The 16,108-nt window shown below is 45.7% G+C and overlaps 1 protein-coding gene across 4 annotated transcripts in view; it reads left to right on the plus strand.

The window, feature by feature from the left end:
- LOC138248711 (E3 ubiquitin-protein ligase TTC3-like) overlaps nucleotides 1-16,108 on the plus strand; it is a 1,399,506-nt gene that overhangs the window by 724,114 nt on the left and 659,284 nt on the right. For all 4 annotated transcript variants that reach the window (XM_069202543.1, XM_069202544.1, XM_069202547.1 and 1 more), the window contains exon 31: nucleotides 15,729-15,805. In XM_069202543.1, the coding sequence (XP_069058644.1) occupies nucleotides 15,729-15,805 (77 nt within the window). The remainder of the gene's footprint in view (nucleotides 1-15,728; nucleotides 15,806-16,108) is intronic.

Here is a 16,108-nt window from a genome sequence, read left to right on the forward strand (position 1 = left end):
ACCCTTTGGCCTGAAATCTGCCCCAAGAGTTTTCTCGAAATGTATGGCAGTGGTGGCGGCGCATCTCCGAAGACAAAGGATATACATATATCCATACCTAGACGACTGGCTACTAAAGGCTTCTTCTCCGGAGCAGGCAAGAAGCCATCGGGACATTGTACTAAGAGTTTGCGAAGCCTTAGGTCTTCAGGTCAATTACCAGAAGTCAACATTGACTCCAACGCAGAATCTTCACTACCTAGGAGCTATCATAAACACAGAAATACAAAAAGTGTATCCTTCGGAGGAACGACTATCCTCAATAAACAAGAAGTGCCAGGACTTGTTGAGAACCAGCGCACCTACGGCACGTCAGGTGACATCACTACTAGGCTCCATGGCATTGTGCATTTTTATTGTCCCAAATGCCAGACTCCACATGAGACCCCTCCAAGAGGCATTGGAGACCAACTGGAGCCAAAGAACAGGTCGCTGGGAGGACACGGTGCGGCTACCGGAGGTAGCACTTCAGTCATTGAGATGGTGGATGCACAGACCTCACCTGTCAGTGGGTGCTCCGTTTCACCAGGTGCTTCCATCCGACACCCTAGTAACGGATGCATCTCTTCAGGGATGGGGGGCTCATCTGGGTCCTTTTCAAGCGCAGGGTCTGTGGTCAGACAAGGAAAAGCAGTACCACATCAATCTGCTAGAACTCAGAGCGGTCCATCTCGCTCTCAAGTCTTTCATACCGCTAATTCAGGGGAAAACTCTCTTGATACAGACGGACAATACAACCACGATGTATTACTTGAACAAACAGGGGGGAACGAGGTCCCTACCCCTATCGCGAGAGTCCCAAGCCATATGGCATTGGCTCCTGGCCAGAGGAATGTCAATTACAGCAGTTCACCTGCCAGGTCAGCAGAACGTGGAAGCAGACTTTCTAAGCAGACACCTGGAGGACGTTCACGATTGGGTCCTGCACGGCGAAGTCGCAGAATACATCTTCGCGCAATGGGGTCGGCCCCAACTGGACCTCTTCGCAGACGAAGTAAACAAGAAATGCCCAGACTTCACATCCAGGTTCTACCGTCCGGGATCTCGAGGGAATGCCCTGTTGATCAACTGGTCAGGGATATTTCTTTACGCCTTTCCGCCGATTCCCCTCATTCCGGCAGTGATCAGCAAACTTTACAGATCCAGGACCAGAATGATTCTTATAGCGCCGCAATGGCCCCGACAATTCTGGTACACGGATCTCCTCAACCTGTCGGAAGAACCTCACAGGAGGCTGCCGTGCAGACCGGATCTTCTGAGCAGAATGGAGGGCAGGATTCTACATCCCAACCTACCCTCTCTGAGCTTAACAGCATGGCTCCTGAATTCCTGCAGTATGGGCACCTAGGGCTCTCACAGGAGTGCATGAGCATCTTGAAAGAGTCCAAACGACCTTCCACGCGGCGTTCCTACGCTTTTAAGTGGAAGAGATTCTACATATGGTGCTGTCAGCAAGGTCATAATCCCATACAGGCGCAGGAGGATGTCATACTATCCTATTTGCTTCATCTAGCGAAGTCCGGTCTGCAGGTATCATCTATTAAGGTACATTTGTCTGCTATTACTGCCTATCGCAAATCGCCTTCTCAGGAATCCTTCTTTACAAAACCTGTAGTCAAGGATTTCTTAGAAGGTTTGAAGAAAGTTTTTCTGCCAATTCGGAGGCCTTCTCCTCCGTGGGAACTGAACATAGTCCTGGCAAAACTTATGGGCCCTCCTTTCGAGCCTATCCATAAGGCCTCCTTACAACACCTTACGTGGAAGGCGGCTTTTCTAGTGGCCATTACTTCAGCGAGGAGGGTCAGTGAAATCCAGGCCTTGTCGGCAAAAGAACCGTACACGGTTTTTCATGACAATGGAGTGGTTCTACGAACTCACCCATCTTTCCTTCCGAAGGTGGTGTCAGAATTCCATATTAATCAGACCATTACTTTACCGACGTTCTTTCCCAATCCGGAGACTCCGGCTGAGAAAGCATTGCACTCATTAGACTTGAAAAGAGTGCTAAAATTTTATCTGGACAAGACAAAGTCGATTAGACACTCTAACCGTTTGTTTGTAAACTATGGTCATTTAAGGACAGGAGAGGCAGCATCTAAACGTACAATATCAAGATGGATAGTTTCTTGCATTGTTAATACTTATCAGCTAGCCAATAGACAATTGCTAGCGCGGCCTAAAGCGCATTCCATAAGGGGTAAAGCGGCTACTGCTGCTCTCCTTAACAATGTTCCAATATCTGAGATTTGTAAGGCTGCTACATGGAAGTCTGTCCATACGTTTACAAGACATTATTGTTTAGACTCAGATGCAAGAGCGGATGCCCAAGTGGGGCAGGCCTCTCTAAGAAATCTATTTGCGTAATACCTATCTATTCCTGCACTTCTATCGGACAGTCCGCTGGGTTTAGGGATGGGCTTGCTAATCTATTCAATGTTTATGACTATTGATGAGGATCCCCTGGAAGAGAAGGATAAGTTACTTACCTGTAAATCCTAGTTCTCTTCCAGGGGTATCCTCATCAAAGTCATAAACAACCCACCCTCCTCCCCGGACGCACGTCTCCTAGAAGTGCAGGACAGAATGTGTTTTGAATCAGTTATGAAAATTGTCACCGTAAAAAGAACTGACCTAACTGTGAACCAACTGTCACCTTTCCTTCACCCCTGAGGCATGGTGGGATACTGGAGGTGCTCAGGGTCTTAAAGGCACGGTGCCAAAGTTTTTATGGTTCTCCTGTGTTAACCTGCATGCAGCCTATTGGCTAAGAATGCTTCAGTGTTTTTCAATGCAGTTTTTTCTATTTCTTCTCTAGAGTTTGCTACTGCTCACTTCACTAATCCTAGTTTTAGGAGCTTGGGCACATATTTATGCTCTATTGTAGTATTTAATATAAAAAAATTAAAAAAACTTCATAGAAATAAAGCATTTTTAGCCTGTTTTTAACATGATAGTCTGCATGATTATTTATTAGACATGTATAATATGTGTATATTTGATATATGCTCCGGGGTCCCCGCACAAGGGCGGGAATATTCAATGTTTATGACTTTGATGAGGATACCCCTGGAAGAGAACTAGGATTTACAGGTAAGTAACTTATCCTACCTACACCTTATACCAGGTATCCCCTCTTAGTGAAGTGTAGGCAGTGTCTAGAAGCCAGGCTCTCTAGAGGAAGCTGTGGATGAGCAGTCAGGGCATATCTAGGAGACATGCAAAGCTCATGCAATACCACTATAGTCACACAACACTTACACACATGAAAGAAAACACTCAGTTGTACAAAAATTTTGGAACACAATACCACAAAATGCTAAAAGGGCAATCCTCCAATAGGAGATAAGTAATACACTAAATGTATAACTAGCAATCAGAAATAGGCATAGAAAAGGTTAGAAAATAGTGCAAATAGTAATAACCAATAGTGACCCTAGGGGGAGCACAAACTATATACTAAAAAAATGTTATGTGAACACAGGACCCCCACCTAGGTAAATGGGGTGTGTAGTATGGGGAGCTGGGAGTACTAGAAAACCAAAGCGGTAACTAACACAGTTGCCCCCTACTCCCTGTCCCCCCCCCCCCCCAAAACACCCAAAAGGATGGAAAGAAGAAAAAGAAGACACTCAGACAAGACTGCAAGAAACCAGCGGTGGATTCCTGAAGAAGAAGACCTGTAGAGAGGGGACGAAGTCCAAAAGTCACAGTGGAGTAAGAGCCACCACCCACCAAGCTGTACTTGCAGGAGTTGGTGGACGGTGATGAAGAACAGGTCAGCACTGCAGCCCTGGAGCCAGAGAAGAGTTCTTGATGGATGTAGATGTCCCATGCTGGAGTGAAGATTGCAGATGGGTGTTGGTGCAGGAATTCCACCAACAAACTTTGGCAAAGGCAAACTTGTGGTTAGTGGAAAGGTGGTGCTGCCAGGGACCAGCAAGGCCCAGGAGGACTCAGCCCAAGAAGGGGAGTCTCAGGGGACCCTAAGCATTGCAGAGAGTCCACAGGAAGAGAGGCAGCACCCACGGGAGTCCCACAGGATGGGGACACAGGAGTTGCAGAAGGAGCCCACGCACCATGACAGAAAGTGATCCCATGCCACACGAGAACCACGCAGAGGGTTGAGCATCGTAGGAAGGAGTGCTGGGGACTGCAGCTCCACGTCACTTGAAGATCCCTTGGAGGAGACGCAAACAAGCCTTGGCAGCTGCAAGGGATGCAGTGCATGGGGGTACTGTCCTGCTTGGGAAGGCAAGAGCTTACTGCCATCAAAGTTGGACAGCTGGCAGAGAGTACCAAGAGGACTGCTCTGGACAACCACTCTTGATGCAGGATCCAAGCAGCTCAGGATGAAAGGAGATCCATGCAGCCGGTCGTTGTTGCAGCAGGTGCCTGCGGATACAGGGGAGTGACTCCTTCACTCCAAGGGAGATTCCTTCTTTCTTCTTGTGCAGCTTGAAGTGTTGCTGTCTTCTGAGGATGCATGGCCGGGGAAATGTTGCAAAGCTGGCAGGAGCCGTGGAAACAAAGTTGCAGAAGAGTCTTCTTCGTTGATTGCTGCATTGTTGGTTCCTGGCGGGTCAAGTCACAGTTCCAGTGGCCAGAAGTCGAAGTGGAGGTTGCAGAGGAATCCTGCTAGAGTCCTGCAAGCCGAATCTGAGGACCCACCCAAGATAAAGAGACTAAATAGCCCTGAAAGGGGGGATTAGTCAACTAGCCAGGTAAGCACCTATCAGGAGGGGGCTCTGACGTCACCTGCCTGGCCTGGCCACTCAGATGCTTCCAGACTTCTCTGCCAACCTTAGAAACAAGATGGCAGAACCCAGGGACCCTCTGGAGGATCTCTGAGCACCACCCCTGGGGTGGTGATGAACAGGGGAGTGGTCACTCCCCTTTCCATTGTCCAGTTTCGCACTAGAGCAGGGAATGGGGATCCCTGAGCCGGTAGGAATGGTTTATACATAGAGGGCAGCAAATGTGTCCTTCAAAGCATACCACTAGCTTGTGGAGGCTACTCCTTCCAAGCCAGTCACACCTATTTCCAAAAGGAGAGGGTGTTACCGCCCTCATCCAAAGGAAATCCTTTGTTGTGCCTTCCTGGGCTTGATCAGATCAAGCAGCAGGACGGTAGAAACCTGTCTGAGGGGTGGCAGCAGCTTGGGCTGCCTGGAAAACCCCGTAAGACTGGTGGTAGCAATGCTGGGGGTCCTCTAAGGAGCCCCTAGAGTGCATGGAATCAGTATTGGTGTATGATTCCGACATGTTTGATACTAAACATGCCCAGTTTTGGAGTTACAATTATGTAGCTGGACATAGGTAGTGTGATCTATGTTCAGTACATGCGTAAAATGGCATCCACGCACTCACAAAGTCCCGGAAAATGGGCCTGGAGTCTATGGTGGTACCTCTGCTATTGCAGGGGTGCCCTCACACTCAGGTACCGGCACCCTGCCCTGCACCCTGCCCTCTGGGCTGAGAGGGCCTACCATAGGGGTGACTTATAGTGACCTGGTACAGTGACCTGTAGTGAAAACAGGTTCATGCACCTTTTAACTGCAGACTGCAATGGCAGGCCTGCAGAACCCTTTGAATGGACTCCCTGTGGGTGTCAGAATAACTGCTGCAGCCCATAGGGATTCCCTGGAACCCCAATGCCTTGGGTTACCTAGGTACCATATACTAGGGTCTTGCATGGGGGGACCAGTATGCCAATTGTGGGAAGAAAAGGTACAGTTTACAGGAGAGAGCATAGCTACTGGAGTCCTGGTTAGCAGGATCCCAGTAGACACAGTCAAAGACACTGACAACAGACAGAAATTGGGGGTAACCATGCCAAGAAAGAGGGCAGTTTCCTACACGTACATGTGTATATTACCAATACATTAGGATTTTGATTTGTTTTGTTTGAATGAAATGGGTAACATGTTACCTCTTTGTTATTTCTAATATTTGCACATAATTGTCCAAAAGATTTGACAAAATGATGGTCTAAGACAGACAGGAAAAATGAAATGCCACCATAAATGCAAAAACAGTCCTGTAGTTGGTGTACAAATAATTTATTTGTAGAACACAAAGGAACCGAAAGGTGTTTTGAATGACGAGAAAATGAACTAAAAAATAGTCTATACAGCTGCCCTCACTTGAGGTAAATGTGTCCTTGAAATAGTCCACAGAGTGAATGGCAGACACACACTGGAGGAAATTAGAGTCTGTGTCTCTTGAAGGTGGTGGCGTGGGTCTTGCCGTCCTCTCCTGGTGGTCCGGATGACTGTCCCCTCTGGGGAGGAGGTGGAGCACGGGTGAAGGGACTGGGGTGGGAGCAGCAGGTTCCTTCTGTGGCAGGGCCTCTTTTTCTGTGGCTGGCAGTGGTGTAGTTGGTCCAGCTGTAGAAGGACTGCAGATGGTACGGCCTTGATCTCCCTGAGCTCAGTAACGGCCTGGCCCATCATGTCTTGGGACTATTGTACTGCTCCCAACACTCGGTCTATGGTGGTCTGGCTGCTAACGACACAAGTGGCCTCACTTTCCTGGCCTATTAATTCCCTCCTTCAACGCCTAGCCCCACTGCCCCGTGCCCTGGAGGCAGTGTGCCCCATCCAACTGGGTCCTGGCACAACTGGAGATGGTGTTGTCTCAACGGCAGCCAGGACTCGGGGGCACAAGATTGGTGTGAAGTGCCTGTGGACACAAGAATTGGAGGTATCTGAGGCCAAGGTGTTATTGCAGCTGGGGTGGGAGGTGTAGGTGTGGGCCGAGTGTTACTCACTGGAGCTGTCTGGCTAGACAGACCAGATTGACCAGGCTGTTCCCAATCATCTGGACTTGCACGAGTGGAGTCCTCACTGAAGGCTTGATCCTGGTCGGGGTGGAGGTATCTTGAGTGGCAAGAGGGTGGTACACTGGCCTGGGGTGTTGGACCTGAGAAGAAATCATACAAAATTAAATTGTAATCTGGTTTGTAGCTCATATGTGTCTTTAGCTACAAATGGGTCAACCTAAAAAAAAAAAAATCAGACTGATAGAATGATTAGGCTTTGTGTGATTTTTATTGTTTTACCCATGCAGGCTGATTTACACAGATACAAACTCCAGTGATGATGATGTAGAGATGTCCTAAAATACAGCATTTTATTTCAGTATTTCTACAGTACATGTACCAGACATTCAACCCAGCACAATGGTGAGTAGAGTTGAGTACTGGACCATTCCAACACCCAGCAGGCTAAAAGACATTAGACCAACTGTAGTTCAACTTAATAATAAAACTGACATTGGTCATCATATGGAAATTGCAAAGCACATTGTGTGTGGATAGTACTTCTAATCATCATGCCACATGCTAGGAAACATCACATGGTAGGAAATCTTGGATTCAATGGCCTATGGATTATGTGAGCATTTACCTCACTGCAGTGTAGCTATGGGAAGGTCTCAACATGCTTGAGATAGACAACAACTGACATTTGTATCCATAGCATGACATGGTGACTGTCAAAGGCACAGGTCTTTGAGATGTGTGCACATATGGACTTTAAAGGCAGGTAGAGCAACATTACATTGCGCTGTTGCTTTGCAGATACAGGTTATGGCATCATGGTAGTTGTAGTCATCTGTTGACACCATAGACAATAGTTGTTAAAAAGTGGGTTACACATATTTATTTCAATAACTATAATGGAGATGAAGACACATTTACAATATGTACATACATATCGGTGTGATGTGAATATGTGAAAATATCACTTACAAGCAGTATATCTTTCTGTGCCAATGGATGGAGTTTTGAACCTGTTTTAGGGAGCACAACAGCATGCATTGATTGAAGGGAATAAGCAAATGCAAGTGATGGTCCACGGGGAACAACACACAATCTGGCTAAACATATTGAACATTGTTAAAAAGAGAGATAAAACCATGCTGCTAATAATTGGTATAAAAAATATATGTTGTGGAGTCAGGTTTAGATATATCTGTTTTTATAAAGGTGTTGGACCATTCTAAATGTTTAACTTAACGGCATAACTCCATTTGTGATTGTTGAGCCATTGCTAAGTGCAACTTACCAGTCTCCACTCCACCAAGGATTCCTGGCAAGCCTTCAGAATGTAGGATCTGCAAAACCTTCTCCTCCCAGGGAAAGAATTGCAATGTGTGGATGGAAGAACCACCACTAGTCCTCTGGGCCTCCAGGTGATGCTTTGATGCCAAGGAACACGCTCTGCTCCACCGGCCAGTCCACCTCTTCCGAATCTCCTCCTGTGTGTGCAGGTTATTAGATACAGCATTCACTTTGTCCACTGTTCTGGATCACATTTGCCTTTTCTGAGATATGGTTGTTTTTTGTACTTGTGCTCCAAACAAATGTGGCTCTACTCTAAAGATTACATTCACCATGACAGACAACTCTCCCTCTGTGAAACCTGGATTTCTCCTCCCTGCCATGGTGAATAATTGTGAAAAGAATTAGTGCCCAGAAAGATGAAGTATAATCCAAAAAGTAATATTAACAAAAAACACAGAGGGAGAGAAACAAGGAGCAAAAAAACAGGCTCATGTATTTCAATTCCTGCATCCACATGGTCTGCTGCAGTGTTATGACAAAGGATCATGGTCTGAAATAGAGTGTGATTTGCTGGTGTTCACAAGTGTCCAATATACAACAGGTGTGGGCTGCTAGCATCCAACCAATGGCCACAGGTATAGTACAATACTAATTAGGTTCCGCGACAGAGTCCCACCGTCATGGGCCCTCTGCTGATATACTGCTAGCACAACTGTGCTATCTAAATAGGCTCTGAGGGATCCCGACAAGATGGAGACGGTGTCATTTTCTTCATTATTAGAACCCACTGCGTCAGTCGCAGGATACAGCTGGCATGATGGAGTACACTCCGCTGTGGCAGTCTTTGGTTCAGCCTTGATACATCTAAACACAGCTGGTGGAACACTGTTGACTTTATGGTCTTTCTGGGTGCTCCGCCGTGGCTTGGGGGTATGACCATCAAGAACTAAATCACGTCATGTAATGTAACTAAGTTTTCACATAATGTTATTGAAGAGCCTTTGATGTTCTCTTTAGATCGTTACAAAAATGTAGTTGTGTACTGCTGATTTGCAGGTAGCGCACATAGTAGAGTTTGAACATGTTACCTACATCCTTTTTCTGTAGCTGGATTAGAACTTGTGTTCATGGCAACAGGGAGAGGTAAATCCTCAATAAAACAGTCATCTCTTTTGATTGCATTACTTAGACAGCAGACAATTGCTGTGGCAGGTAATATTGAAGTTGCTGGACCTATATTTGTTCAGTCCAGAGGACATGGTCTGAATAATATGCTGGAAGATGTTTATTTTTTAATTGAGATAGTAGATGTGGACCTGAGAACGTGGGGGTACCAGAATTTTTAATTTAACTTTATTTATTAAGCTTTATTGATAATATATTGTGTAGGAGAGCACCCTTTTTGGCATGGTTAGCCCCTACTTTTTGCCTGGTATCTGATGTGATTTTGACTGAAAGTGCACTGGGTTCCTGCTAACCAGGTCCCCAGTGTCAGACCTCTTTACCTAAAATATGGTACAGTTTTTTCTCTCAATTGCCACCACCTTTTGCACCATCTGTAAGTCCTTAGCAAATTGTACTCCTGGTACCTAGAGCCAAAAGAAGATCCCTAAGCGATGCAGCACGAATTGTGCTTCCATCAAGGACCTCACACCAAACACACACAGTGCTGCCATCATAAGTTGTATGTCGTGGTGCAGACAAAATTGAAAACACAACCTCTCGCACATCTGTGTGCCAGGTCCCCTACCACTGCATGTGATAATTTGTGAGTCACTGCTACAGAAGGCCTACGACCCTAAGGCAGGGTTCATTATAATATTTGAAGACATATCAGCACGAGCAGATATGCCCCTATTATGTCTTTGTCAATTCTTAGACATAGTAAGTGACCAAAGCAGCCATTTTGAGTACTTGTGCTTGACACTGGTCATTACGAGTTCCCCAGCTACATGTTGGCTTCACTGTAACTAGGGATGTTTGGTATCAAACATCTTGTGTTAATGAACCCTCACTGAATCCAGTGATGGATTTAATAATATATGCACTCACAGAGCACCTTCGAGGTGCCCCCTGAAAACCTACCCCACTGCTAGTGTGTTAAATGACTGGTCTAAACCAGTGCAGCTACCCTAGACAGATTTCCGACCTCGTGAAGTGAGAGCCAGATTAGGAGTTGTGCCTACCTCATGGCAGTCTCACCCCTAATGTGGACCAGCTGATGTGGACACCACTTGTGAAATTCCTCCATCTTGTTTTGGATGGAATTAGTATTCTAGGGTCAGGGTTCTGCCCACTTCCCAACGGAAGTGGTGATATAGTGGGTGTAGTCACTCTAAAGGTAGACAGCCCATTGGGTTCTACTTGACACTCCCTGTAACAGCCCTAAATTTAGTATTTAGGTGACACCCCGGAGACCAAGATCTTGGATCCAACCAATTAAGAGAAGAAGAGCAATGGAGAGCCACTGCCTGGCGAGAACAGCAGAAGAGCTGTGGACATTTTCGCGTAAAACCCTGCCTGCCTGCACCTCTCTTGGTAATTGTGGAAGTGACTTGTCCTGCAAGCTGGAGAACTACCAAAGCCTTGGTTAGCCTGCCAGTACTTCAAACCCACAACCTGTCTCCCTTGGAGTAAAGGAGGTACTTCCCTGCAGCCCACAGGCACCAAAAAGGAGAGTCTGGTCTACCGGCTTGCAGGTCCCCGGCCAGACCGACATCACAGAAGGAGGTACCTTTGCTCTGAAGGACCTTGACTGTCCCCCCACCCCCCCACCGAGTGTGACGACAGCAGGACCCACCGGAGCCGTGCATCACCAATCCCCGGGGTACCGGACACCCTGCATAAAGCATCAAAGCATCAACAGTGAGAGTCCAGTTGGGATTCTCACTGCACCAGGACCAAGCAGCCGTAGAGGGATGTCCGCATCACTGAGACCCACTTGGTGAGTGGCCCAGCTGTCCTGATTTTGCCCCTGCCAGCTGGTTGACCGTGACCGCGAGGAGCACTTTTGCACACAGAGCCCAGCCGCCCTATCCACTCTGCATCTGAGTAGTCCAGCCCGGGTCCTGAAGAACTGGTTGTGCCCCCTTGCGAGCCAAGCCCTTGTTTGGGAGCTCTCAGACTTGTACCCACGACCCCCTCTGCAGCCTGTTTTTAGGTGGCCCCTCTTCTTCTTAACACACCCAGCTGCAGCTACACCAGCACCCTGCTCCCTGTGGAATTCGGGGAGCTCATGATGAACTGCTGGTTGTACTTTGGACCTTGGGCCCCTACATCTCTAATTCCATAAGGTGAACCCCCAAAACTGACTGTACTTACTTTTATACATTATCGTCTTTTCTCCTTCATAGGATAGCACTGTGTGTAAAGGCATACAGGTTTGAACTCTTTACTCCACTGTAACTTTCAAACACGAGATCAGTACTTGTTTGCAAAGTTCTTGGTTTTGAAATATATATAAAAAGAAGTGTTATTGTTCTGAATTGGTCTCTTATTTATTCTTTAAGTGTGTTTCTCATTTATTGCCCCTGTGAGTACAGCAAATGCTTAGCACTACCCTCTGATAAGCCTAACTGCCCGTCTACACTACGACAAAAGAGTGTGTTAGTGTTATCTACTTTTGTCTCTGCAACCAGTTGGGTATCCATTGGACTCTCAGCACTTCTTTTTAGTGCACCATTTAGAGAGCCTGCTTTCTACATGGTGGCATACACTATCAGCATCATAGATGAATATGTTCATACTGACAAAGTGTTATTGATTAGTACTACTTTTTTCAAAAGAATCTCTTCCAAGTGTCTTACACTTCTGAATTTTTGTTTGGAAGCAGGAAGGCAGGAAAAGACTGGTCCAAGTTCAGAGATCCCGCCTTGGAAGGGAATGGGTACCACTGGCTCCTCTCCTGGGAGCATCGGGTAACAGCTGAACAGTTGGGGAATTATCCCAACAAAGAGTATTGAATATCTGCTTGTGTAATGTAGGTGGCTTGCGGGCAAAAATAGAGGACCCAGGGGTAACAACGTTTTTTTGCACCTTTGACATTATACTTCTACAGGAATCCTGGGCGATGGATTCAATACCGTTAGTAGGATTCATTGAACATTTCAGTCCAGCCTTAAAACTGAACAGGCCTGGTCGGCCAAGGGGAGGTCTAGTGACATATATTAGCACGAGCATCCGAGCAAAGATCACAGAGCACAAGGAGGAAGATCTACCCTTCCAACTCATCAGGCTCGACGGATGGGGAAAAAATATACAGGATCCAATGATCCTAATCAATATATACATTAACCCAAAAACTAAAATAATTGAAGCAAATAAGTTACTAACCGAATTGATAAGGATAAAAAGCATGGTCCAATCAGCATATTGGCTAATATCGGGCGATTTCAATCTCAGTCTATTCCACAGGCCTGGTGAAAATTACATCCAAACAGTGGCAACAGTGCCCGCCCAATCTCTCCCAACTAAAATCAGGAAAGACAAATTAGGTGAGAGTTTCATCCGCACCTGTAAAGGTATAGGCCTCTTCGCACTAAATGGTCAAAAAGCTGCTCGACATTCCTCCAGCATGGGCAAGATCCTCTGGGAAATCAGTCTCCTACCTAGACTATACACTGGTAACCCCCACCCTGTACACATTAGTGAGTAACTTCAGCTTTGTGGATCGAGTGGAAAGTGATCACAAGCCTCAGGTAATAGGGATCCGCTCATCACCACCCAAACCGTAAAAAGCAGTAGCCCTGGAAGGGGCTTTTGGCACCGAAAACCCAAAACCTCTTAAATGGTCATCTGATACCATCGTAACCCAAGCAGAAGATGCTCTACTAAGGCTAGAATTATTGGCCACGGGTAGGGCGAATTTGACAACAGTTTGGGAGAATTTTGCCACCAACCTTATCAACGCAGTCAACTTAGGAAGCACAAGAAAGGGAGCGCAATTGAGACACCAAAAACGTTTATATCTTCCACAGCCTATACGTAGAAGGAAAGCAATTGTAGCTAAATTACTAAGGCAAATGCGAACACTCCCAGACAACGGACCACGATTGGCCGCCATGCGAGAGCAGAGGAAACTCTTAAAACTACATTACGCATCTAAATCATCTGACCCTAAAAGATTATGGAAAATCATCAACACAATGGACAAGTGACCAGTGGCAGCTTATAACGCAAACATTTCTGAGGAAGCTTGGGTACACCATCTAAAGTCACATCTAAAGGAATCGGACACCGAAATCGCACCGCAATCCCAAGGGTTCTCGGAGAGCCAAGAACCCGAGGTTGCAGAAAGCTTAAAGATCTCAGTATCGGAATTAACAAATATCATTGAAAAGTTGCGAACGGATTGTGCCCCAGGGCCTAATGGGTTACCACAGGCCCTGTTTAAACAGGAAACAGAAAGATGGGCCAAATTCCTGGCTGAGATGTTTAACTGCGTGCTCACAACGGGAATTGTCCCGGCAACCTGGAGAGGCTCAATAATTCACCCCATCTACAAAGGAGGGAACGCAGCTTCCCCCAAGCAACTACAGACTTATAGCTCTCATAGATGTCGACCTTAAGTACTTTTCATCCTGTGTTAAAACATCTACAGTCTTGGGTTACAGACAGTAACATTTTGCCATTCAATCAAAGCGGCTTTACCAAACATCAAGGAACACTTACGAACCTGATGGCACTGGGATTCATTACAAATAGAGCAAAAGCAACTAGGACCCCCACCTACCTGTGTTTTGTTGACTTTAAAGCTGCCTTCAACTGTGTTCCCCGTGGTAAACTATGGGTAAAACTACAGCTTTGGGGACTTCCAGCTACTATTTTAAAAGCCATTGAATTAATTTATTCTGACACATGGGTAAAGGTAAAATTAGGGTGCGGCTCTCATTTATCTAGGACAGTTAAAACGACAGCTGGTGTTAAACAAGGCTGCGTATTTGCCCCAACACTCTTTAACCTGTATATAGCGGATCTGTCTACAAAGCTAAACGAGGATCCATCCCACTCCCCCCTCATTGGGCGGCCAGCAGTTCCCTAATATGTTATATGCAGATGGCCTACTACTAATTAGTAACACCAGAGTAGGCATGCAGAAATTGCTAAATAAATTAGGAGAATTTGCAAGGGTAAACGAGTTAGAAATCAATCACAAAAAATCTAAAATGATTATCCTCAATCGCAGGCCTACTGGCCAGCGTAAATGGCTCTTAAACTAAAAGTCCCTGGAGGAAGTCATCTCCTACAGATATCTAGGAGTCGTGGTAGACGCCAGATGCAACTTTGCAGCTCAAAAAGAAGCAATAAAAAACAGGGCGCAGATCCTTGCTTATGCATTCTGCAAACTCGCTAATTCAGTTGTGGTCACACCTTGAATCCCTTAACAGCCATAATGAGAGCCAAACTATTGCCAACTCTCTCATATGTGGCAGAAATAATGAGGGGTGTGGAGGAAACTCTTCTGGAGAATCTTTTGATAAAGACGTACAAGCGTGTCTTTCGGCTACCAAGGCATGCTCCCGCTGCCCAGGTCAGACTAGAATTCATGTTGGTTAAACAGTCTCTGGCCCGCCCGGCAGCCTTCATCAAATGCTGTTACAAACTGAGCTGCGCCCAAGAAGGGTCTCTAGCCAACCTAGTCTGGCAGGAAATCACCCTGGAAAGAGGCAACGGAAACTACAAAAGGTATCTGGAAAGGAGTGTAAGCCTCTTGAATCTAGGTGGGGTTTGGGATCAGTCACTTTCCATGACTGCTTTTAACAAAGCAATCAATAAGTCATGTAAACTGCTTAGCTGGTTAAAAGACAAAGAGGCTCTGACCAAAAGGTCGCATGGCTGGCTGACCCTTAATTCGTATAAAACTTTAAAAGAATCTACACTCCTGGCCGCCCCCTACTCCCGGGAAATTAAGCAATGCTTTTTAAGGCTTAGGCTGGGCGATGTCCCAACGCCAGATTTCCTCCCAATCTGGAAGAAAGGGCCACAAGTGGGTGTACAGGAGTGCCGGCTTTGTCATCTGGCGGTAGAAAACCTGATGCATGTGGTCTGCATCTGCCCAGTACTGGCTGAAGACAGAAAACGTTTACTGAAAAAAGAAATAAATGGCCTAGGGATTAGATCCTGCCGACAAGCACTAATCAGAGCATTCAACCCACAAAACACCATATTGAATATTAGATTGGTTACATTTTTGGAAATTTACTCTGGTAAAATAACGTCTGCTGAAAGAAGCCTGTAATAGGGAGGGCGCAAATAGAGACATAATCCACATACTTTGAGTAAAAACAACAAAGATAGGAAGGTATTCTGGTAATATTCGCCATACGGCCAGACCACTATGAAGTACTGTATTAGAACCCGGAGTCAAGTAGGGATTCTTTTTCCTTGTGAAATATGCTTTCTCTCAGTTATTTAAAAATTGTATGTAATTTATATGGTTTAATGTATGAACACGGTTTTGTTTACTTTTTTTGTTGAAGGATTACTTTTATGGTTTTAATTAACTAATAAAATAAACAATCTCTAATTGCATATGAGTGAAGTAGCTGTTGAAAATGTACATACAGTTTGTTTTATGGATTACGTTTGAGCTCAAAAGTTTCATCACTACCCTTATTTTTTTCAGTCTGTTTTACTTTTGTTGGGAGGCAGTGGTGCTGTACCTCAAGATGATGACCATATATTTACAGTTGAAAATTCATTGTAAGTACCGGTTATCTGATTTAATTTGTAAAATGTGTAGTTCTATTGGATACTTCTTCCCAGAGATTCCTTGTTTCCTAAACTTTTTGCATGGCCTACTGGTTAAGTTGTTGCAGGTTCAATATGTTGCTGTCCACGCCAGTCAGCTTAGATCCTTTTTTCGGCCTGCCAAAAACACGAGAATCCAGAGCTCCCTAGTTTATAATGTATTGTAGAGACATCCTCAAAGCACATGCTAACATCCATTTTGAACATGACTCATTGTGTGTTAGGATTTAAGAAAGCAGTAATTGTGATTCGTGG

The sequence above is a fragment of the Pleurodeles waltl genome, chromosome 8, assembly GCF_031143425.1.
Source record: "Pleurodeles waltl isolate 20211129_DDA chromosome 8, aPleWal1.hap1.20221129, whole genome shotgun sequence".
Classification (NCBI taxonomy): domain Eukaryota; kingdom Metazoa; phylum Chordata; class Amphibia; order Caudata; family Salamandridae; genus Pleurodeles; species Pleurodeles waltl.